Source organism: Crinia signifera, chromosome 7, assembly GCF_055691185.1.
Source record: "Crinia signifera chromosome 7, ASM5569118v1, whole genome shotgun sequence".
Lineage (NCBI taxonomy): Eukaryota > Metazoa > Chordata > Amphibia > Anura > Myobatrachidae > Crinia > Crinia signifera.
Genome location: NC_139223.1, coordinates 34,187,869 through 34,214,222, shown reverse-complemented (window position 1 = coordinate 34,214,222; position 26,354 = coordinate 34,187,869). Strand labels below are relative to the sequence as shown.

Sequence of the window (26,354 nt, the reverse complement as noted above, 5' to 3'; positions counted from 1 at the left end):
ACTGATAGTTATATAGCAAAATGAGCAGGGATGCCCAGCAGCATATAGGATATCAGGAGAGGAGGGGTGTGTCAGTGAGGACAGGGCTGCATGTGATGAGGCAGGGGCATGATGTGAGGAGGGGAATGGAGGCAGCAGGAAGCCACAGACTGATAGTTATATAGTAAAATGAGCAGGGATGCCCAGCAGCATATAGGATATCAGGATAGGAGGGGTGTGTCAGTGAGGACAGGGCTGCATGTGATGAGGCAGGGGCATGATGTGAGGAGGGGAATGGAGGCAGCAGGAAGCCACAGACTGATAGTTATATAGTAAAATGAGCAGGGATGCCCAGCAGCATATAGGATATCAGGATAGGAGGGGTGTGTCAGTGAGGACAGGGCTGCATGTGATGAGGCAGGGGCATGATGTGAGGAGGGGAATGGGGGCAGCAGGAAGCCACAGACTGAGAGTTATACCCCTTTCAGACAGAAAAAAAGACCCGGGAATTTCCCTGCTCTTGCCGTGTCGACCCGGGTTTTTCTTCTGTCTGAAAGGGTCAACACGGGTCTAAAGTTCCGGGACTTCGACCCAGGTATTTACCTGGGTTTTTCCCGTGTCAGACACGTGTTTGCGGCTGTGTGAAAGGGTCCGACCCGTGTTTTTCTCCCGAATACTGAAAAATCATGCTGATTGGCTGTGCAGCATGGCGCTGCGTGATTGGCTGATCTTTACAGCTTCCCTGATTGGCTGAGCGGGCGTGGCAGTGGCGTGCAGCGCAGCACTAAATGGCCATGGCACATTGCAAAGATGAGGAGATCCGTTTAATGCAATGTTTAATGTTTAATGCAATGCAGTGAGCAGACACCTCCCACTTTTCATGATCTCATCTCTGTGTGCCTTTAAAACTGTCCTTTTCTTATGACACACAGAGTTTTGCAGAAAAAATCTGGCTTCTGTGTGAAAGGGGTCGACACGGGAAATACCCGGGTTTTTGCTCCTGTGTGAAAGGGGGTCAGCCCCTTGCTGCCTAGTTCTACCCGGGTTTTTGTATCCGGGAAATACCTGGGTTTTGGGGATTTTTCTGTCTGAAAGGGGTATTATATAGTGGGATGAGCAGGGTCCCCAGCAGCACAGAGTATATCAGGAGATGCGTGATGTGTCAGTAAGGAAAGGGCTGCATGTGAAGGGGCAGTGACATGATGTGAGGAGGGGAATGGAGGTAGCAGGAAGCCACAGACTGAGAGTTATATACTGGGAGGAGCAGGGTCCCCAGCAGCACAGAGTATATCAGGAGATGAGTGATGTGTCAGTGAGGACAGGGCTGCATGTGACAGGGGCAGTGACATGATGTGATGAGGGGAATGGAGGCAGCAGGAAGCCACAGACAGAGTTATATAGTGGGAGGAGCAGGGTCCCCAGCAGTACAGAGTATATCAGGAGAGGAGGGGTGTGTTAGTGAGACAGGGCTGCATGTGACAGGGGCAGTGACATGATGTGAGGAGGGGAATGAAGGCTGCAAAAGGCCACAGACTGAGAGTTATATAGTGGGAGGAGCAGGGTCCCCAGCAGCACAGAGTATATCAGGAGATGGGTGATGTGTCAGTGAGACAGGGCTACATGTGACATGATGTGAGGAAGGGGATGAAGGCTACAGAAGTCTACAGACTATGGGCGGGATGTATCAACATACATCCCCGCCCTTCGCACGGCAGCCGCCGCGATGCTACCGCATATGTACTAACATATGCGGCCAGCATTGGGCTGCGGTAACGGAGAGCCCCGCGATACCTGTTATGTGGGCTGCGGGGGTCTCCGTCACCTCCCGGCGGCTGCCAGCGTCCCCCTGCGTCTCCTCCTCCCCCCTGAAGCCGGATGTCCTGCCGGCTGTCACACCAGGGGGAGGAGGAGGTTAAAGGAGGACGGGAGGGGGGGCGGCGCGCGGACGGCGTACGTCGGGCGGCGAAAGAAGCCCATAGGCTTCTATAGGGTATCGCCACCCTCTGGGTGGCGATACCCTGGCCTGCGAAAACGGGGCGAACCGGTGATAGTACATAGGAAAATGCGGTAAAACGGGGGTTTTACCGCATTTTCCCTTTAGTACATCCCGCCCTGAGAGTTAATAATGGAGGGCACACTATAATAATCTAACTCTGTGTCCAAAGTATCAAAAAACACAATAAAAAAAACAACCATGTTGACATGTCTCATGTCGCCCTTTTACACATTGTCCTATTGCTTGTGTCGACCTTTTGACCACGTCGACATAAGATATGTCTACTCTTTCCGTGCATCGACCTACTGTATGGCCTGTCGATTCTATTAATGTTGACCGCATCCCAGTGGGGATAGGGCTGCATATGGTCAGCAGCCGTGTTATAATGTGAGGAGGGGCGCGGAGGTTGCAGGAAGCCACGCACAGACTGAGAGTTGGATATCACCAGCAGCACAGAGGATATAAGGATGAGTCATGTTCTTAATTGTATGCCCACTTTAATTGTTAGCTATGATTGCACCCAGCGCTTTCCTTTTGCCTTCACATACATGTAGTGCCCACTGAAGGAGTTGTGTAACCATAGAACGTAAAGGGTTACAACACAATCCATTTTGGTAGATGAGCTGTCAATTATAGCGTAAAGGGGGGACTGGCGCCCTCATTGTTCTGCAGAATGGCTTGTGTTTGGATTTCGATGCGGAGGCAGGTCCTGCTTCTCTTTAATGCCATATTATACAACCTTTGCTTTTACACCTAAGGAAAGCTATAGGATTACACATCTGCCTGCCCTGATACGGGAACAGCGAAGCGAGATAACACACCTAAGCGCAGCCAAAGAAAGCAGCACAGGACAAACCCTCTGTATTCTACCATTTTATTATTTTATAAGGTAATCTCCCCTTATCTTGGGAAAACATGTACGTACAACATGTGGGATTAAAGGACTCACACTATACGGTCTGATATGGATTTCCTTCAGTGCACAGCTAAGTGCAGACACCGTCCTGCTGCCAAGTGCGGCTACAATAGTCCATCAAGAGCTTCTGCAGGTCCACAAACCAGGTGCCTGGGAGAAATGCTTCCCTGGGATTACCCAGAATCCTCCAGCCGTGCAGGATTATGGTCATATAAAGGATGAGGCCTGTATTACAGGAGACTGGGCCCACTGAGACATAGGGCCTTATTCTAGTTCACTCTTTCTGACAAAATCCTTCTTAGATGGACAAAACCATGGGGGTTATTCTAGTTCATTCTTTCTGACAAAATCCTTCTTAGATGGACAAAACCATGTGCACTGCGGGTGGGGCAGATGTAACTTGTGCAGAGAGAATTAGATTTGGGTGGGGTTTTTACTTCAAAGTGAGATCTATATTGCAGTGTAAAAATAAAGCAGTCAGTATTTACCCTGCACAGAAACAAAATAACTCACCCAAATCTAATTCTATCTGCACCTGTTACATCTGCCCCCCTGCAGTGCACATGGTTTTGTCCATCTAAGAAGGATTTTGTCAGAAAGAGTGAACTAGAATAAGGCCCATGGTGTTCTGTTTATTGCATGTTCCAGTGCAGCTGGCTAGCTCGTCAGAGGTGCCGGTCAGGAGCCAAATTTCTATCAGCCATTGCTATTATTGATGTCAAATTGGGTTCTGCTTTGTACACTGCTCATCTGATCGGGATCTGTTTTGTACATTGATCCTTTGACAGGAATCTGCTAAGCACACTGGTCCTCTGATGGGGATCTGCTTTGTATAAAAGTTACCAGAGTGATCTCCATTACTCACAATATTAAGATCAATTTTCTAAAAGCAATATAACTAAAGCCCCCCTGATTCAATACAGCAGGGGTGGCCAACTGGTCAGAGGTAAAGAGCCGAAAAATATCTGTAGCCAAGCTAAAGCATGCACACGTGGCAAAAAAGGGGCGTGGTCTATTTGTGTGGGGCCTGTGTGGGGCGTGTGTGAGGCGTGTGGGTGGGGGGGGGGGGGGAGGGGGTGCAGGAGGTTAAAAGAATTGAGACAATCATTACTTCTTACAGGTTGCACTGTGCCTCCCCCAGTATAATCTGCACTGTGTACCTCCAGTGGTGGTGCTGGGTCTCCACAGCAGTGCCGGGACTCCTCAGCAACGCCGGATCTCATCAGTGCTGCCAGCCACCAGTCTCCCTGTCGCCAGGCCCTGGTCCACAGCACACCACAGTGCTGGCAGCAATACTTCTCCCCACTTCCATTTTCACGCTGGTCACCAGATAGTGACGTTGAGCCCAGGCAGTGTCACAGAGGTAGCAAGGGGAAAAAAAGAGAGGGGCCATTTGCTGGAATGGCTCCTCCCCTTCGGTGACAAACTACAGCCGCTGGTGGGGACTGAGAGTCAGGGGAATGGGAATGGGCAAGGTCGAGGTACGGTAAAGGCAAAAAAATATTGCAGGGGAATGTCTACTGAGCCCTCGGGCCCCCAAAGGCCGGGGCCCCATAGCAGCTGCACCCACCATAGTAATGCCACTGCTAGAGCCCCCCTGTGTCGCACCCCCCCGTCTCCCCCCCATCATCTTTGCTCCGGCGTACGCTCCCCAGACCCGGCCGCCAGCTGCCACTCATTTTACAGCAGCAGTGACATCGGTGGCAGGTTTGAGTATGTTCGGCGCGGCTCAGGGGACTCGGGAGCGCTCAAGCACCCGAGTCCTCCCCAGAGCCGCCGCGAACATCCCCAGCCTGCCGCCGACATCACTGCTGAATGTGACATGCAGAGGGGGCAGTGGCGGCAGGGAAGCTCTGGCGTATAAACATCGGAGTGGAGAGGAGTGGGGGGGACAGGGGGGCGTCCAGGAGCCGCACCTTAACAGGGGGAGAGCCGCATGTGGCTCGAGAGCCGCGGGTTGGCCACCCCTGCAATACATCTTTGTACACTAGTGTCCACATAACTTTGTATACTAATCCCCCAAGCTAAGCATACCTTTATTACTAGTCCAAAAAGATTGGGCGCACCTTTGTGCACTAGTCACCAGATTGGGCACACCATTGTGTAATAGTCACCAGATTGGGCACACCATTGTGTAATAGTCACCAGATTGGGCGCACCTTTGTGTACCAGTCACCAGATTGGGCACACCTTCGTGCACCAGTCACCAGATTGGGCACGCCTTTGTGCACTAGTCACCAGATTGGGCACGCCTTTGTGTAATAGTCACCAGATTGGGCACACCTTTGTGTAATAGTCACCAGATTGGGCGCACCTTTGTGTAATAGTCACCAGAAGGGGGCGCACCTTTGTGCACTAGTCACCAGATTGGGCACACCTTTGTGCACCAGTCACCAGATTAGGCGCACCTTTGTGTAATAGTCACCAGAAGGGGGCGCACCTTTGTGCACTAGTCACCAGATTGGGCACAACTTTTTGCACCAGTCACCAGATTGGGCGCACCTTTCTCTTCATCTCCTCCATTAGCATCATGCTGTAGCCCTGGGGAAGGCCCCACAACACAGACAGTGGGATACCAGGGCTGATGTCAGAAGCACCAACCTACAATTGTGTTTTAAATCATTAATGTTTGTGGCCTTTCCTGTTTCAGATAATAGAATTACATTGCTATCCTCTGATGTGTAGGAGAGATAACAGAACACATGAATATGCCAAAGCACCCGATTTGCATTTTATAGTGACACTTACCGCCCCCAGCATGATTCTAAAGATGAGCCAGCGAAAAGCCCATATGACAATGCTCGATGGGTGGGTACCTGGCGGTACTCGGGACAGTGACCACAGGGGGCAGAGGAAGATTCCTAGAAATCCCGTTTCCAGGAGCTGGGTCTCCCACCCTAGGAGAGAGAGAAGACAATAACACGTGAGGACTCCGATGTACACAGGGCATAGAACAATGCAGACATTTACAGGTGACGACTCAGTGCCAGGTGCTGCCGGCTGACTCGTATCATTCATCTGCACTAATGCCTTCATCTAATCCCAATAATTGGCACTCCAGAGCTGATAAAATGCCAGATAGCTCTCACACAACAGCAGCGATTGTTACCGGAGGAGAACCCAATCTGATCTGTAGATAAAGACTTACATCGCTGATATGATCAGAGGCCGGAACGCATACTTCCTGCCAGACTTGTGAAAAAGAAATAATAGCGCAGGAAGCCACTTTCATAGAGTGTGACGCAACAATGTGACCTGAAAGTGTGAAACGCCTGCTATACGCGGACGTGTCACCCTACCTGGCTGAAGGCCTTAATGATGCCCCCAATTACAACAGCCAATGCACCCAGAATCCCAATAACAGCCCCCGATTACTACAGCCCATGCACCCAGAACACCAATAACAGCCCCCGATTACTACAGTCCATGCACCCAGAATACCAATAACAGTCCCCAATTACTACAGTCCATGCACCCAGAATACCAACAACAGTCCCCGATTACTACAGTCCATGCACCCAGAATACCAATAACAGCCCCCAATTACTACAGTCCATGCACCCAGAATACCAACAACAGTCCCCGATTACTACAGTCCATGCACCCAGAATACCAACAACAGTCCCCGATTACTACAGTCCATGCACCCAGAATACCAATAACAGCCCCCGATTACTACAGTCCATGCACCCAGAATACCAATAACAGTCCCCAATTACTACAGTCCATGCACCCAGAATACCAACAACAGTCCCCGATTACTACAGTCCATGCACCCAGAATACCAATAACAGTCCCCAATTACTACAGTCCATGCACCCAGAATACCAACAACAGTCCCCGATTACTACAGTCCATGCACCCAGAATACCAATAACAGCCCCCGATTACTACAGTCCATGCACCCAGAATACCAATAACAGTCCCCAATTACTACAGTCCATGCACCCAGAATACCAACAACAGTCCCCGATTACTACAGTCCATGCACCCAGAATACCAACAACAGTCCCCGATTACTACAGTCCATGCACCCAGAATACCAACAACAGTCCCCGATTACTACAGTCCATGCACCCAGAATACCAATAACAGCCCCCGATTACTACAGTCCATGCACCCAGAATACCAATAACAGTCCCCAATTACTACAGTCCATGCACCCAGAATACCAACAACAGTCCCCGATTACTACAGTCCATGCACCCAGAATACCAACAACAGTCCCCGATTACTACAGTCCATGCACCCAGAATACCAATAACAGCCCCCAATTACGAACAGCCCATGTATCGCAAATACAAAGGTGTGGTATAGCATACCGATAGTCAGGATTCCACCGGTCATTAGCCCAACGTCGGAATACTGACTGCGGGGACTCAGACAGCGGGGGGAGCACAACGAAGCCCCTTGCGGGTCGTGGACCCCCACGAGGGAGAATAGCCAGTGACCATCTGTAAGAAATTGCTGCAATGTGCTGGGCAATGTATGACTGGTCAGTGGCACTGACGGTTCCGTCGCCTGCAGCTATCCATTCTGACAGCTGCAGGTATTGTTTCCATATTCACGGCTACTGCAGTGCCTGCCGCACTCCAGCTGCAGGCTGCATGTGAGATCGCTCTAGCCTTGCAAGATCTCGCATACGCTCATCGAACCCTTTGACTTTAAGGTCGAAGCTGTATCATAGGAAAAGCTGACTGAAAATGGCTGCATATACAGTAATAGGCTTCTTCCCGTTTTTCCAGGTAGCCGAAAATTTCAGACAAGACTGAATCTAACACCATCGCCTCCTTTATTGGCTACCAAGCATTGTTTCAGCAGTATCCTGGCTTATCATGGACTTTAGAACGCTTTAGACAGGTAGCCATGGTTTTGGTCAGTAGTGGCGCCCTATTTGCTATCTTGCATCGCACAGAATAGTCATTCAAGGTAAATGGGGACACGGTCGTATTGTCGACAGCACTTAGGTCGACAGTCATTAGGTCGACACCGTTGGGTCGACAGGTGGCAAGGTCGACAGGTGTATATGTCGACATGGGTTTATGTCGACAGGGGACAATGTCGACATGGGTTTATGTCGACACAGCAGTAGGTCGACATGGGTTAGGTCAACAGGTCGGAAGGTCGACATGTTTTTTTTTTACAGTTTGTTTAGCCGACATGTGCTGATAGGCAGTATTTCATGCCCTACTATCCACTAGGGTGTGGTGGGAGAACAAAATAGTGTGCCCGCAGCATAGCGAGCGCTGCGGTTGACTTCCAACTGTGTCCATGTTGACTGTGTCGACATTCGGGCCAAAAAAACTGTAAAAAAAAACATGTTGACCTAACGCTGTGTTGACCTAAACCCATGTCGACCTTCACCCATGTCGACCTAGACACCTGTCGACCTTGCCACCTGTCGACCCAACGGTGTCGACCTAATGACTGTCAACCTAAGTGCTGTTGACAATACGATCCACACCCGGTAACTGTACGAAGCTTGGAGAAGAAGTGGTATCTATCCCCATAAAGAACTGTGGGGTAGATTTATTAACTGACGATCAGGAGAATATGCGCTATCCCCGCTGAGCTTGTGTCTTACGTGCGGCGGTGCGGGGCACTAGGCATAGCGCAGCTATGATATTTCCTAGTGCGCGCCGGCCTCCTGCCTGATTTATGAATGGTCAGCATCGCGGACCGTTCCGCCGCCTGCAGGTATCGACTTCGACAGCTGCAGACGGCGATGCCCCATTGCCTACAGCAGGGACAGCGCTGTCCCTGCTGCTGGCTCTGAGCTGTGCTGGGGATCTCGCGTGAGTAGCGAGATCCCGCGCATGCACAGTCCAGCCGGCCGGGGGTAAGGAGACAGCGCGTCAGTGTTAACTGACGCGCTGTCACCTGGAGGGGACATCACCGGAGGGGGGAGTTAGCGCTCTCCCGATTCGGCGGGCAAGATCTTAGTAGATCTTGTCACTCTCCCCTCCTGCTTCGCCTCGCTACTGAGGCGAAGCAGGAAGTGTTATAGCGTGCAAGCTGATAATGCTCCAGCCAATCAGTTCCAATATGTAAATTGGCAGCTAGAAGCTGTCTGGTTGACCGTACACTGGTGAAGGCCAAATCCTGTAGAATTTTATGGTAATACTTCCAGCCTGAGGAACATTCACATCCCTACTTCCCACTTCTTCATGGGTCTTACCTGACAGAAGCAGTCACACACCTGTGCACTCAAGACTCCAGTGTACCACACACCTCACCGTGCAAAGCCGGTATTTTTGGGGGGGGGGGGGAGACGACTAGAGTGATGCAATTAATACCCCTTTTACACCGCCGCAAACCCCCCGGGTCATCGGCGGGTCAGCGGCGGTGTAAATGGGACACGCCATGTCTTTTTACACAGGACTTCTACTGCTGTCTGCTATACTGCGCTGCTGTCTGCTATACTCTGCAGAAAGCAGTGGCGGAGGTGAATGGATGCCTGTGTGCGGCATCCATTCACCTCCCTGACGAGGGCTGGGGGGTTGCACGGGGGCTGGGGGTAGCCCAGCAGATTACCTTAGTGCTGGGCTTGCCCCCAGCGCAGCGGTCCGGGTTCCGGCGGCGGCGATCGGTGCTTGGAGATGATGTCATCTCCAAGCGGCAGCTCAGAAACCGCCTGCGCAGGGAGGGGCACCGGTGTAAAAGGGACCAAACGCCGGGTCGCACCAGGCGTTTTGGTATAAAAGGGGTATTAGTCCACGGACCCCCACTGACTGGGGGCGGGGCAGCGGGAGAAGACAAGCATTTCGGGGGGGCTGGCAGTGGGACCCGATTCGATGGTTGCCGACCATCGAATGATGTGGAAAGCCCACGCACATCTAAGGTTACTCTCAGGTACCCTTAGATATGCGTGGACATTCGGCAGGAAGTGGACGGGCAGCTGACATCCGGTGACGTCAGCTGTCTGCCCCCGGAACCCTCATCAACGGGCGATTTCCATGGAAACGCTGGGCATTCCTATGGCCGCATCCCCCGGCCCGCCTCCCCACGTCCCCCACGCTCAGTCTTGTGTGGGAGCGCCCAACGAACAATCTGTTTGCTTGCACACAGCGCATGTGCAGTTCAAAAACATTGTGCAGCCGTGCGAATTTGCATTGTTGCACATGGACCAGAATAAGGTCCTATGTGTGTACTATATATAAATAATTGTCAATAAATAAATATCTTTATGTATGTGTATTGGCTGCTTCAGAGGTTGTACGTGCAGTGATGCTGTAAAATATGAGACGCTGTCTATGCCTGTTTATGCAGAAACGGGTTTTCATAAGATACTGGACTTTCAGTATGCAAACATACAATTTGCATCCGAGATTACGGAAGAGTTGATAAGTAACACAACTGCTTTGAAATGCAAAACCAACCACTGCCTAACGGGCAGCCATACCTGTCACCTGGTCCCAACCTGCTCATTAACCCTTGGAGGGCAGTTTAAAAGGGAGAATGAAAGATCACATAATGGCCCTTATTCAGATCTGATCGCCGTACAAATTTGTTCTCAAAATGGGCAAAACCATGTGCACTGCAGGCGGGGCAGATGTAACATGTAATCAGAGAGTTACATTTGTGCGAGTTATTTTGTTTCTGTGCAGGGTAAATACGGGCTGCATTATTTTTACACTGCAATTCAGATTTCAGTTTCAACACACCCCACCCAAATGCAACTCTCTCTGCACATGTTACATCTGCAGAGAGATTGTTCAGAGATGAACAGAAGGCAAAACAAAGTGGGTTTTTGGGGCACACTTGTAAGGGTTAGATGAAAAGGTGAGAGTGTGTGAGTTAAAATTTAACTTTCATTACACCTATTAAAAGGAAGGGGAGAAAGACACACAAAGACAAAAAACACGTCACTTATATAATATATTATACCTTAATAGGACCGGTATTTGGCACTGTAACTGCGGCGAAAATGATTAATGTACGGTATCCACCTCTACCAAAATTAATACTCACAATAGTATACACACAAATTATTAGTCATACAGAAGTCCCAATCAGACTACATGTGCAAGATGGTATATTCATATATTAATTGGATGGGAGAATTGGAAAGTGATGCAGAATTGTTCTTGAAGAGAGAAAAGAGAGGGAAACTCCTTAGTGGACACCCTGTATCTCTGCTGTCCCGGGTTTCCCAGGGGAAAGCAGAAGTGAAATCTTGCCCCTCACGTCACCATTGTACCCTCTCATCCGCCAGGGTATACGGTCACACATCACTGCATCGCCTGAACCCTGCCAAACTCAGTAGCAATTCTGCATCACTTTCCAATTCTCCCATCCAATTAATATATGAATATATAGAGGTGGATACCGTACATTAATCATTTTCGCCGCAGTTACAGTGCCAAATACCGGTCCTATTAAGGTATAATATATTATATAAGTGACGTGTTTTTTGTCTTTGTGTGTCTTTCTCCCCTTCCTTTTAATAGGTGTAATAAAAGTTAAATTTTAACTCACACACTCTCACCTTTTCATCTAACCCTTACAAGTGTGCCCCAAAAACCCACTTTGTTTTGCCTTCTGTTCATCTCTGAACAATCTCTCTACATAGCTTCATTGCTTAACACATTTGGGAGCACCGCCAACCCAGTACCTCATAGAATTTTTCTTGTAACAGGTCTCATGTTGGTCTTATAAACACAATAAATCCATTTATCATACAATAATTTTCGCTTGTGACAATCCCCTTCCCTTTGTACAAAAACCATGTTACATCTGCCCCACCTGCAGTGCACATGATTTTTCCTACTTTGAGAACAAATTTGGTACTGCAATGAGATCTGAATAAGGGACAATGTACAAGACTGGGGTCATGAGTTTGACTTTTTTTAATGTTTGCGGAAACAGTTCCTTTAAACGAAATGTAAAAAATAGGATTTATTATCACGTTCAGTTCAAACTGATCTGGACAGTATTTAACCCTTTGAGGGTGCATTTGTCAAAATAGGTGTGAAAAATGACCAAGAAAGCATTTTTTTTATTCATCACAACGACCTGTCACGTTATTTGATTTTATATAACAAATGTGAGCGGCGCCGGCATTTTAAGTGGATATTTTGAACATCTCTCACAGAGATGATGGCATGATAACTGATGAGGGTTATTGTAAATCACACGTCAACTGTGCCCCACTGCGACGCAGCAACGCCGTTAAAGCACGCCACTCGTCCCATCCTGATCAGCAGTTCTGCGCGGCCTGAGAACAGTCGCAGGATGACCCACTTAACGGGTATTTTTTATTTTATTTTTTACAAACTCTGCGTCTCGGTGGAGCGTGCAGGGAAATAAGTGCGCTGACTTTTAAGAGTAAGAGGAGAGGCCCCCAGGGACTCTCCTGGGAGATTTTATTTAATTTTTTTTTTTTATAAAATATATAAAACGTTTCATTGTTCCAATAAAGTGTTTTTTAATGCAGTAGCTTTTCCACGGAGTCGCAGAAACTGGCTGTGTAAAAAGCAGAGACGGCCTGCTGTATCTCAGCCTCACTTGTGGAGTCCTGCGGACGCAGCCTAGACACCAGGGCCGGTTCTCACTCCATTACTACCGAGAACTCTGTAATGCGGCACAGCTACAGGCGGCTGCGTGCTGAGGACATTATGAAATATAACCCCCCCCCGTCCGATATTATTGTCTCATATACTAGAGCTACCACTTCTGCTCAGAGCCCCGGCCAATGCTCTAATGTCAGTAACCCACGGCTATTTTCCTGCATCTATAACAACGAAGGTGGGATTGTCCGCAAGCAGAACAGGTCCTGTGTCATCGCACAAAGTGTCCCATAGGCCGCAGCGTGTCGCCTTCATTATATAGTTGTGACTATGCCAAGGTCTGCGCTGCTTGATGCAAAATTCCTGGCCGAAAGCCATCCTGGTTATCCAGGAGGGCTACTCGGGTGAGCAATGTTATGGCAGAACATTCAATGCGGTGTCCTCGAACACAGTGGTTAGGGTTAATGTGCCAGATGTACTAAGCTTAAAAAGTGATAATCCACCAGCAAATCAGCTCCTACCTGTCACGTCACAAGAAAAATGACAGATAGGAGCTGATTGGTTGGTGGCTTATCACTCTCAATTTGATCACTTTTCAGGGCTGAGTACATCAATGTCAGGTTTAGACTGCTACTAGGGTTAAGTTTAGGGGTAGGTTGTGGCTACGGTTAATGTTTGGTTCAGGGTTAGGCTGTGGCTAGGGTTAGACTGAGACTAGGGTTAGTTTTAGGGTTAAACTATGGCTAGGGTTAATATTAGGTTTAGGGCTAGGTTTAGGGTTAGGTTGTGGCTAGGGCTAGGTTTAGGGTTAGGTTGTGGCTAGGGCTAGGTTTAGGGTTAGGTTGTGGCTAGGGCTAGGTTGTGGCTAGGGCTAGGTTTAGGGTTAGGTTGTGGCTAGGGCTAGGTTTAGGGTTAGGTTGTGGCTAGGGCTAGGTTTAGGGTTAGGTTGTGGCTAGGGTTAGGTTGTGGCTAGGGCTAGGTTTAGGCTTAGGTTGTGGCTAGGGCTAGGTTTAGGGTTAGGTTGTGGCTAGGTTTAGGTTGTGGCTCGGGTTAATGTTAGGTTCGGGGTTAGGCCGTAATTAGGGTTAGGTTTAGGCTGTGACTGGGGTTAATGTTAGGTGGAGGATTAGGCTGTAGTTAGTGTTAGGCTTTGGTTAGGGTTAATGTTACGTGCAGGGTTAGGTTGTAGTTAGGTTTAGGCTGTAGTTAGGGTTAGGCTGTGGCTAGGGTTAATGTTCGGATTAGGGTAAGGCTGGTGTTAGGGTTAGGCTGCAGCAAGGGTTAATGTTGATTGGTAAGGTTATAGTCAGGCTGTGGCTAGGGTTGATGTTAGGAGCAAGGTTGGGCTGTAATTAGGGTTAGGCTGTAGTTAGGGTTAATGCTAGGTGCAGGGTTAGGTTGTAGTTAGGGTTAGGCTGTGGCTACGGTAATAATGTTAGGTGCAGGGTTAGGTTGTAGTTAGGGTTAGGCTGTAGTTAGGGTTAGGCTGTGGCTACGGTAATAATGTTAGGTGCAGGGTTAGGTTGTAGTTAGGGTTAGGCTGTGGCTACGGTAATAATGTTAGGTGCAGGGTTAGGTTGTAGTTAGGGTTAGGCTGTGGCTACGGTAATAATGTTAGGTGCAGGGTTAGGCTGTAGTTAGGGTTAGGCTGTGGCTACGGTAATAATGTTAGGTGCAGGGTTAGGTTGTAGTTAGGGTTAGGCTGTAGTTAGGGTTAGGCTGTGGCTACGGTAATAATGTTAGGTGCAGGGTTAGGTTGTAGTTAGGGTTAGGCTGTGGCTAGGGTTAGGCTGTGGCTACGGTAATAATGTTAGGTGCAGGGTTAGGTTGTAGTTAGGGTTAGGCTGTGGCTACAGTAATAATGTTAGGTGCAGGGTTAGGCTGTAGTTAGGGTTAGGCTGTGGCTACGGTAATAATGTTTGGTGCAGGGTTAGGCTGTAGTTAGGGTTAGGCTGTGGCTACGGTAATAATGTTTGGTGCAGGGTTAGGCTGTAGTTAGGGTTAGGCTGTGGCTACGGTAATAATGTTAGGTGCAGGGTTAGGCTGTAGTTAGGGTTAGGCTGTGGCTAGGGTTAGGCTGTGGCTACGGTAATAATGTTAGGTGCAGGGTTAGGTTGTAGTTAGGGTTAGGCTGTGGCTACAGTAATAATGTTAGGTGCAGGGTTAGGCTGTAGTTAGGGTTAGGCTGTGGCTACGGTAATAATGTTAGGTGCAGGGTTAGGCTGTAGTTAGGGTTAGGCTGTGGCTACGGTAATAATGTTTGGTGCAGGGTTAGGCTGTGGCTACGGTAATAATGCTAGGTGCAGGGTTAGGCTGTAGTTAGGGTTAGGCTGTGGCTACGGTAATAATGTTTGGTGCAGGGTTAGGCTGTAGTTAGGGTTAGGCTGTGGCTACGGTAATAATGCTAGGTGCAGGGTTAGGTTGTAGTTAGGGTTAGGCTGTAGTTAGGGTTAGGCTGTGGCTACGGTAATAATGTTAGGTGCAGGGTTAGGCTGTAGTTAGGGTTAGGCTGTGGCTACGGTAATGTTAGGTGCAGGGTTAGGCTGTAGTTAGGGTTAGGTTGTGGTTAAGGTTAAAGCTAGGTGCAGGGTTAGGCTATAGTTAGGGTTAGGTTGTGGCTAAGGTTAGGTGCAGGGTTAGTCTGTGGTCAGGATTAGGGTTAGCGTTAAGACACAATTAGGGCTAAAGCTTAATCACTAAACACACTATACTGCCGTGTGTATTGTTGACATACAGTAATGATCATGATAACATTCTGCTGTCAACAATATGATCGTTAACTTTACACCCCACATGCGCTGCTGTGTTATATGGCCGACTAACAGAGAGGAAGTTTTTTGTGCCCTTGAAAATGGTGCCCCCAAAACATCACTGCATATTGCCAAATATTCAAATAAAGGAAATGAATGTCCTTCTGCTCATGGTAACTGACAGGTGCTGAGGTGTGTGGTTGGATCTGGCAATATGGTGGCCAGACCAAACAGCCAGATAAGATGGAAGCAGACTGAGCAACAGTACATTGATCGGATGCCGGACGGGGTCCCGACAGTCATTTACCCGACGTCGGGATCCCGACTGTTAAAACACCGACAGACGGGTTCCCGACAGCCGTCAGCTATTTTCCCTCGTGGGGGTCCATGACCCCCATAGAGGGAGAATAGAATAGGTGGCGAGCGTATCGAGCCACCGTGCCCGCAGCGTGGCAACCGGCTTTGAGTCCAGTCAGTCGGGATCCCGACATCGGGCTAATGACTGTAGGGATCCCGACTGTCGGAACCCTATACCACACCTCATTGATGTGCGAGTGTACACATACATAAGGAACCCATCACAAGATGATCTTGTCACGGTATAAAAAGGTCAATGGACAGAAATGGAGGAGGCGGCAGGCACATGACCTTTCCACCCCGGGCCCAGGAACAAGCATAGTGCATTGATATCGGAATCACGCTCTCCACAACTGTGCACAGATGTATCACCAAACACAGCGCTCGGACTGCAGGCAGTGCTGGAAACACTCGGCGATAGTTACCAATGGTTCCGATTTTTAGATCTACAGTTTCTAGATATACAGTCAGTAGGTCTACCCCAAAAGGTAGACAAGCAATAGGTCGACAGGGTCAAAAGGTCGACATGAAAAAGGTCAAGAGTTTTTCAGTTTTTTTTTTTTTTCTTTAAACCTTGTTCTTACTTCACCATCCATGTCGACATGAAGGGAGAGCGCAGCGAGACATGCAAGGGTACATGTTACAGTAATTGAGGGTCAATGTCAAGATTTGTCGACATGGAAGCCAAAAAAATTCCTGTCTACCTTTTCATAGGTAGACTACCTTTTGACCCTGTAGACCTATATTGCATGTCAACCTTTTGGGGTAGACCTACTGACTCTCTATCTAGACACTGTCTATCTAATAATCGGCAACCGGTACCACTATCTCTAATGGACGTGACTTGCTGGATTTGGGGAACGTATAAACCGGGGGGGATGAATAGGATGACAGATGTCACTCCGGTTGGATGCGGAGTCCCATTTCTATCCATATCCAACGAGTGTGATGTGTTTCCCATCAGAACTGGGAGAAGCCAGTCCACCCCTCGGGCCACGAAGTGCACTGATACTTCTGGGAAGTGAAGGGTCTCAGCTATTGACCCACCTGCTCCTGTGTGCTGCAGTGGCATGGACGGCTCGCTCCAGCAGCTGCACAGAGGAGCACAAAGGCCTCTTTTGTCGCTCTCTACCAAACACTGCTGGACCAGGGCAAAGAGAGATATAAATAAGAGGAACTCCCGGCTCTGGATGGTGCTGCGCCTCCCTGCACCCCCACTCACTCCGTGTACTATTAACCCCCCTGCCCCCCCTTCTCTCATCTATTCTCAGCTCCTTTACTTTCATCATCTTGGTGGATTCCTTTAGAACATTTAAAGACCCTTTACTGAAAGGTAACACTTGTGGCCCTGTTCCCATAGCAGTACAGCCCACGCTGTATTCATCATTATTCATACTTCTATAGCGGAATACCGGGGTTTATTCACTGAGAGAGATGGACGATCTATTAAATAGCAACCAATCAGAATCTACTTCTTTATTTAGCACCTTCTACCACAATTTAATGTTGGCTGCTAAAGCATTAAAGAACCAGCAATGCCCCCCAGAAAAAAAGGTCCCCGGGGTGCTGGCCAGAGCAGGAGGGGAGGGGGCATTAATCACTGCCCCCTGATGGCATTTACAGTCTAATGCATTGTTCCCATTAGTTCAGAAGATCGTCATGTAAGTACAGAGAGAAATTCATAGGGATATAGGGATACGTGTAGTTAATAGTGGGCCTAATTCAGAGATGTCCATACAACTCTGATGTCTATAGATTTGTTCATGTGCAGAATCCGCCCTGGTCATATGAACATCCTGGGCTACGAGAACACTCGCGGTGCCCCAAACGCTGCAGCGGGATTGACATGGGGTGGCTGCAAAAGACAATGTCACAGGAATGGGTGACAGTGGGAATTTCCTGGCCACCCTTAAAACAGTGGTTCCCAAACTGTGTGCCGTGGCTCCCTGGGGTTCCTCGGGACACTTGCAGGGGTGCCAGGGCCAATTCAAATTATTTATGATCAATTATTTATAACCAGTGCTGGTGGCTGCCAATCATAAAATGTATGTACAAATAGGAGACAATCCTGCCCTTTACCACATAACTGAACATAAGAAGCACATAGAAACACAATCTACTTAATCTTATATATATATATTTTGGGGCCTAGGGGTGCCGTGGAAAAGTTCCGATACTCTAGGGTGCCGTGATTCGAAAAAGATTGGGAACCCCTGCACTAAGTTACTCAGATGACCGATGTTCACGCCTCTTCGGACACATCAGTGGATCGCAAGTGCATGTAATGGGCGGGTGTGGTATGGGACTCCGACAGTCGGGATCCCGACTGCCTGGAGTCAGACAGCATGGCGAGCGCAAAAAAGCCCCTTGCGGGCACGGTGGCTCGCTATGCTCGCCACCTATTCTCCCTTTATGGGGGTCGTTGACCCCCACGAGGGAAAATAGCGGGTAGCCGTCGGGCACCCGGCTGTCGGCGTTTTGACAGTTGGGATCCCGACGTCGGGTAAATGACTGTCGGGAACCCGTCCGGCACCCGTAATGGGCATCTTTCTACTTTGTAGATGCCTTCTGATACTCTTACATACATACATACATACATACATACATATGAGAATCGCATGTAAAGAATCCCAGGGAGCTGCAGCAGCGGCGTTCAGGAGAATTAAAAAAAATAGAACATTCAAAAGAATGGGCAGCTGCTGATTGGCTGAGAAAGCTCTCTCAGCCAATTAGCAGCTGCCCATTCTTTAGAATGTTTCTTTTTTCAACTGTCCTGCCCGTCTGTCGCTCCGGCAGATAGGTGTGTGCCAGCAGTGCTGCATGGCTGGCATGCACCTACGGATGGAATTGGACGCGATACATCGCGGGTGCTATGGGTCCGATTTCAATTTATCTTATGTTCTGCAGGGCTGACCTGAGACCATGCATCGGATCGGATATCATACATGTGCGATTTGGGACGATTTCGCCCAATTTCTCCGGCCGATCCACCGGAATCGGGTGAAATCGGGCCCAAATCGCATAGTGTATGGGGGCCTTAAGCATTTTGTATGGCTGCCTCGTACAGATGTGTCCACATACATCTATCCTCCATGCGACACAAGTCGCGTTATACATAACTGAATCTGTAGTGCCGCATATGTTTTTTACAACTTTTTTCACTTCCGTTAAATAGATTAGCAAATGGAGATAATAGGACACACAAGCAGCTTCTGCTGATTACAACGATGGGTTCGCATTCAATTAGCGAACGGCTGCACATGCGTACGGAGCGTAGCGAACATCACCAAGGCCAAAGAGCAAAAAAAAAACAGCAACTGGAGTAAAAGGAAGCTGGCCTTTGTGAGTGGTAACCGGCTGTGTTCTGGGAGTGGTCTCTGTCGCACAGTTGTGGAAGGGTCAGAGTTATACACACTTGCACAGACTGGGAAAATAATTTGTTGGTGAGTGAGTTGCGATTGGATTTGCAGCTGGCCAACTGTCATTGATATTTCACTCTGTTGGGGCGGAGTCTATAAGATTGGCAGGCTCTGCAAATTCGCAGAGAAGCGAGCGGGTCCATCTGCATAAGAACTAGAACATTACAATGTTTGGTACTCTGTACTTAGTGCGGCGCCCGTCGCGGGCATCGCGGGTACATTAATGTATGGCCGCGACGCGACCGACGCGATGCCCGCGATTTCCCATTGAAACCAATGTTAAACAGGGAAATCGTGTCGGTCGCGTCGCGGCCGCACATAAATGCACCCGCGATGCCCGCGACGCGATGCTCACGATTTCCCATAGGGAACAATGTTAAAAGTCGCGATGGACCCGATTTTAGTGTTAAATGGCTCAATCAACCCGATTTTGCCATAGGAATCAATGTTAAATGGGCCACAGGGCCCATTAACCCTTAAATGTCCCCCCAAATTTTCAACGCCACCCCACGATCCACGCCAACCCGAAGCGTGGCGAGCGCAGCGAGCCCGCGAGGGGCGGCGGTACGCGTCCTCCGACCTTTTCATGCCCTACTATCCACGTCGGCGTGGTGTGAGAATATAATAGTGTGGCGAGCGCAGCGAGCCACCGAGCCCGAAGCGTGGCGAGCGCAGCGAGCCCCGCGAGGGGACGCGGATACCTTCACAGGTAGACGCGTCCCCTCGCTGGGCTTCACAGGTGTCCGTGGCGACCCGGACACCTGTGAAGCCCGCGAGGGGACGCGTCTACCTGTGAAGGTATCCGCGTCCCCTCGCCACGCTTCGGGCTCGGTGGCTCGCTGCGCTCGCCACACTATTATATTCTCACACCACGCCGACGTGGATAGTAGGGCATGAAAAGGTCGGAGGACGCGTACCGCCGCCCCTCACGGGCTCGCTGCGCTCGCCACGCTTCGGGTTGGCGTGGATCGTGGGGTGGCGTTAAAAATTTGGGGGGACATTTAACGGTTCATTGGCCCTATTTGGGCTGTGTGGCCCATTTTACATTGATTTATATGCCAAAATCGGGTCCATTGAGGCATTTAAGTGTCAAATCGCGGTCAATCAGGCTTTTTAACATTGTTTCCTATGGGAAAATCGCGGTGATCGCGGTAATCGCGGGCATCGCGACCATCCAATTTTACCCGCGATGCCCGCGATTACCGCGATCACCGCGATTTTTACCCGCGATGACCACGATTTTGATCGGCGGCGCCGTTCTAGGTAAAGAGTACCCAATGTTTTTCTAAAAAAAAAAACAGTGTAACGTAACGTTTCGTATGCAGTCACAGTCACACATGCCATATATTTCAGTCAGCAGAAGCTGCTTGTGCAACTTATTTGCTCCGTTTGGTAAATTAGATTGTATTTAACGGAAAATGACTGAAAAAAAGACGTCAAATGCTACAGTGTTGCTAAATGGCATGGCGCGACTAGGAGAGCTGGTTAACATGAAAGGATGTGGACACATCTGTAACTCCGCAGCAGGTAAAGTTATGCCCGGTACACAATCTCAGAAAAGACCGACGGACCCGCCGGATCGGGTCGCATCAAAAGGGCAGCAAAATGGCCCAAAACACGGCCGATTTACATACAATCGGTCGAGATTGTATCTAAATTGGCTCGTTTTGGGCCATATCGTCCTGGTGTGTACCCCACATAACACCAACAATGTTTCCTCCGCAGTGTGACGCCCGCGTTCCGTAGTTATGTAACTTTAAATTCAAAACTTTGAGAGAAAAAAAAACAACTTTCCGTCTCTGCCTCTCAGGGACATATTCCAGAGTAAAGTGCAGATGATTCAGTTCAAGGTTTTTATCTTTTTAATTATTCCACTAATGGATTTCCTATGCCTCTGCCCTCCTCCCTTCTGATGAAGGTGTCTGTCACTTTGACAGATCAGTATCTGTTTAATTAGCTTGTCAGTATAGAGTGCAGGCAGATAGGGTGATCCTGCTGTCACAATGCCTTCCCATTGTGCTACCTGCGGACCCCTGAACTGCTCCATCGCTTCCATCGGCCGGATACAAGGAGGGCTTGGCTCGCCAGCTGGGGAGGAGGAAGCCCTGAACTATTGTGTCAGCCCAGCAGACATGCGGTCAGCTACTTACTACGGTCACTTCCCAGCTACAGGCTACATGGTTAGGGACCACCAAACCCAGTTAAACGACGAAAGGAAGAGGCTTAAATTAAAGCAGAAGTAAATGCAGAATAATTGGGCAGCTCGGGCGCTGCACCCGGAGCTGATTAACACCGCTGCTAATTGAATCTGCCCCATTGTATATCATCATAACATTCAGTATTATACACAATCCAGTTTGAAATAATGATATTTTGCATTGCTGCTAAACCATAATCTAATAGAAGCTGTGGCCGATGTATCGTTCAACGGCCCTGATTCTGGTTCTCTCGCTAAGCAGCGGTAGTTGGCCGCTTAACGAGCCTTTCAATGTGGCTCCCCCGGGTGTGCGAATGCCCCCCGCCGCCCAGCGAATGTATGCGCAGCACTGCGAATGGATGATTTGTATATACATCCATTCGCAGGCTTGTGCGCGGTCCCAAAATCATTCGATGGTTGTCGACTATCGAATGATTTCTGTAGTTCTCGCGGGTGTGGATCATTAGGTCACCAACAAGTTGGTCGGCAGTCATTAGGTCGACACCATTAGGTCGACATGAGTCTAGATCGACATGCAAGAAGGTCGACATGGGTTAGGTCGACAGGGTCATTAGGTCGACAGTCAAAAGGTTGACATAGTTTTTTTTTTAATGGTGCTGAATGTCGACATAGTCGACATGGACACTGAAACGTAGCACCGCGTCCCCTCGCCATGCTGCGGGCACACTGTTTTATTCTCCCACCACGCCCTAGTGGATGGTAGGGCATGAAATGTAAAAAAAAAAACATGTCAACCTAGACTCATGTCAACCTAAATGCATGTCGACGTAATCACTGTCCACCAACATGTTGGTGACCCAATTACCGTATCCCATGCTCGCTAATCTAAGTCACTCTCTGGAGATTAGCGGCTACCTGCTCCTAGAACAGGGCGGGCAGCTGACGTCTGATGATGTCAGCCACTCGCCCCTGGAAGGCAGGTGGTCACCCCCGTTTGCATAGGGATGGACAGTATTTTAGTGGGTAGACCCAGGAAACTCAGCACATTCGCATGCAAACGCCCCTGCCTGCATCCTACGCGCCCCCTTTTGCAAGCGCCTCCAAAACTAGGCTGAAGGCGCCCGCATAGAAGCCCGGCACATATGCTTAAGCAATTATACCAGGCATGTCCAAACTATGGCCCTCCAGCTGTTGTAAAACTACAAGTCCCATCATGCCTTGCCACAAATTTGCAATTAGGGAATACTAAAACTATGGCAAGGCATGCTGGGATGTGTAGTTTCACAACAGCTGGAGGGCCACAGTTTGGACATGACTGAATTATACGCATGCACAGGGGGGGGGGGGCAACATCACTGAGCGTTATATCGTGAATGATGTCAGCCAGTGTGTATACATTATATCGTTCTCGAGCGGCACGGCCGGTTTAGTTGAAAATATTGGTGCCGGGGACCATCTTAGAGAGATGCTGCATAGGAGGGTGAATTAGGGGGGCGAGGGGCTGACGTATTACATAACGCACAGCCTGAGAACTGAGGCCACTGACCACGGGAACCTGCTGTAAGCTCACAGTGTACAGGCAGCACATGAGTCCCTGGGAGAGACGTCACATAACACAGGTGTCAGGCCAGCTTGATATCCCATTAGCAGACTACAGGATGGGCTGCCTGGTGTTACACAAACATCTCATCGGAAACACTACAATCTGACACTTCCCACCGAGACCCCGGCCGAGGCATCATGTACTGCTGGGAAGAACCATGTATCAGAGACTGTCCAGGAGGTTTAGTTGCTGTATGTACAGAAAGAGGCACAGTCCTGAAATCCTGGCATGCTAGAACATATTCGCAATGGGGCATATAAGACACCGGCCTGTAGGGATCTATAGGAACTCCTATAATCAGCCGCACACAGTAATCTTATAGATCACTAACTGGCAGCAAACCGCAGCATGTTCAGGCCTCAAAAGACTCCCTGGACTGACGCAGGGAAAGCCACCGGTTCCGTCTCTGCGGTCACCACCCGTGGCTAATGTTTCCCGGGCAGACCCAGATGTTCAGTCGACAGGGCTTACGTCAACACCTGAGATAGTTCGACAGGGTTGGAAGGTCGACGCAAGCATTAGGTCAACATTGGCAAGGTCAGCAGTCAAAAGGTCGACATAGTACGCACTATTTTATTCTCCCACCACGCCGTAATGGACGGTAGGGCATGAAATACCGCCTGTCGGCACATCGGCTCAAAACACACATGAAAAACTCATGTCAATCTTTTTGCGTGTCGACCTAATGCTTGAGTCAACCTTCAGTGGTCAACCTAAATAGGCTCCACCTAATGACCGTATCCTGGACTATCAGCAGTACACCGCCATTCTCTCGCCGCTCCAGGTTACCAGTGAGGGGCAATTTAACTCAGTTCACGCTGTGCAATTGTCAGGACAACGTTCGGCTGATTGCTGCAACAATCTCGTAGTGTGTACACAGCACCCAGGGACAATTATCAGTCAGATTGGAAGATAACATGTGACTTGCCGCACGAAGATCGGGCATATTCTGTAGTGTTCCGATCATCTTCAACTGTGTGATAGTAAATGCCGCAACAGGACATCACAATGACCATCTCCAAGACAATGGTTTGTAATCGGAACAATAAATCATCTCTCTCAGGGATGGGGAACCTTAGGCCCTCCAGCTGTTGTCAAACTACACATCCCAGCATGCCCTGCTACAGAGCTTTGCTATTTGGCCATGCCAAAACTGTTGCAGGGCATGCTGGGATGTGTAGTTCTACAACAGGTGGAGGCCCAACGTTTCCCCATACCTGATCTATCTAAACACTTAAAATCAGATGTTCTTTTGCTGGCTCAGAAAACGGTAACGTCGGTCATAGTCTGGGTACAATGGTTCCGGTGTGTACATAGCATTACGGTTTATAACCAGTACTGGGAACCATTACACTTATTAGATAAGGTTGCACTGATGCCTAACTCTGAAAGGGGCTCTCTCCATAAGGGCTAAACATGCCTCTGGCAGATCTGTATTCGTGGGGTCTTTTCTTGGAGGTTCTAGTCCCTACTGAGCAGATCTCTCTTCTACTTCCTCGTAGGAACAAACGGGCGACCGAGTTTTGTGGCTTCCATGTGCCCCAGGATCTCCGATGCTCCTGCTCGTTAAGCCCACCTAGGGGTAAGAGGTTAGTAACCGGGCCGGTCAGCCTTTGTAGATGCAGATAAAAAGGAGGCCAACTTCAGAAAGATACTTCAATGGCAGAGGCCGATCGTAGGCGTTTGATTCAGTGAAAGCCTCACATCTTGCGCACTGAAACAAAGATCGTTGTCATCGTTCTACAACAAGTGAGAGGGGACTCGGGGGGAGAGCCGGTATCAGTAATTCCCACAGTGTGTAGGGGACATTGGCTTCTCCTGGGGAATAAGGTGACATTACTGGGATTGCCACTCCTCCATACACTGGGGACACTGGTAACAAGCAGACTCTGCGCCTAATTCAGCATGGATCGCTAATCTGAGAAGTTGCGGTGGATTGCTGGTAGATACGATATTAACAGCAGCACAGAGTATATAAGATGAGTGATGTGTGTTAGCGAAGACAGGCTGCATGTAATAGCTGCAGTGACGTAATGTGAGTAGGGGAATAGAGGTAGAAGGTAGTCGCACACTGAAAGTTATATATTGTGGAAGGAACATGATCAACCAGCAGCACAGAGTATATCAGGACAGGAGTGATATGTGAAGACAGGGCTGAATGTGACCGGCGCAGTGACGTGAGGAGGGGGGTGGAGGTAGCAGAGCTGTAACTAGACTTTATGGTGACCCACGCCTGCATGGGGAATAAGCATACACCCACATTTATAGAACACAGCGACAAAACGTGAAAAAAATGGATAGAGGCTCTGACTGCAATGCCTCAAGCAATGGGTCTAAATCCCAGGAACAAGTCAGAATCTTAAAATGTAATAAATGACAACGGGGCAGATGTATTAAGCATTGTCAAGTGATAAAGTGGTGATAAAGTGAAAGGTGATAATGCACCAGCCAATCAACTCCTGTCATTGGAGCTAGCAGAAAGCTACAGACAGAGTTATATAGTAGAAGAAGAAGCAGGGTCTCCAGCAGCACAGAGTATATCAGGAAACGTGTGATGTGTCAGTGAGGACATGCATGTTATAGGGGCAGTGACATGATGGGAGGAGAGGAATGGAGCAAGCAGGAAGCCACAGACTGAGAGTTATATAGTAGAATGAGCAGGGTCCCCCAGCAGCACAGAGAGACGAGTGATGTGTCAGTGAGGACAAGGCTGCATGTGACAGGGCAGTGACATGATGTGATGAGGGGAATGGAGGCAGCAGGGAGCCAGAGACTGAGAGTTATATAGTGGGAGGAGCAGGGTCCCCAGCAGCACAGAGTATATCAGGAGACGACTGATGTGTCAGTGAGGACAGGGCTGCATGTGACAGGAGTAGTGACATGATGTGAGGAGGGGAATGGGGGCAGCAGGGAGTCAGAGACTGAGAGTTATATAGTGGGTTGAGCAGGGACCCCCAGCAGCACAGAGTATATCAGGAGATGAGTGAGGACAGGGTTGACAGGTGGCAGAAGTAAACCACAAATAGAAAGCTCTCTAACTGGTATAAAAGCAAAAATGTAATTTTATTAATTACAAAGTTACAATACAGAACATTACGATCTACACAACCATAAGAATTTGGGGAAACCTGTTTGGACAGATCTCTGTCTTCATCCAATTAAGTTAATGGAAAAGTAGTTAAAGTATAATAAACATTAATTACTGTAATATTTTATTCAATAATATACTAAATAAAGGTGGCCATTCCTTTGAGGTTATACAATGCTATTAAGCATGCATTTATCACATATCTATCAAAGTATGAAGAACAATATATACTGATAATACAGAACTGGAAAGGGAACCTTTGTGCACAAATAACAGATGGTTAATAGAATACGTCCTCCGTCCATTGCGCAGCGCAGACTCACGCCATTCTGTATTAGTGCATCCTGACAAACGCTTTACCACGTTAGCCGTCAGAGCCCTGTAGCTAGCTGCAATGTTTTGCATATCCTTCTCCGCGGCCTTATTAAGGGGAGAGAGGAAGTGACCTTGCTGACCGGCACACCCACCGCACTGACCCCTCGGCCCATTCGACTTTTGTCATGGTACTTGTTAAAAAGTCCCGTTGCCATGACAACCAAACTTCCTCTCCGCAGATGGCTTAAATCCATACAGGTGCCA

At 49.0% G+C, this 26,354-nt stretch overlaps 1 protein-coding gene across 1 annotated transcript in view; it reads right to left on the bottom strand.

Moving 5' to 3' along the window:
- Window positions 1-26,354, bottom strand: part of LMF1 (lipase maturation factor 1) — a 257,843-nt gene that overhangs the window by 187,175 nt on the left and 44,314 nt on the right. Inside the window, exon 4 of the mRNA XM_083152787.1 lies at window positions 5,640-5,788. Coding sequence (XP_083008913.1) covers window positions 5,640-5,788 — 149 coding nt within the window. The remainder of the gene's footprint in view (window positions 1-5,639; window positions 5,789-26,354) is intronic.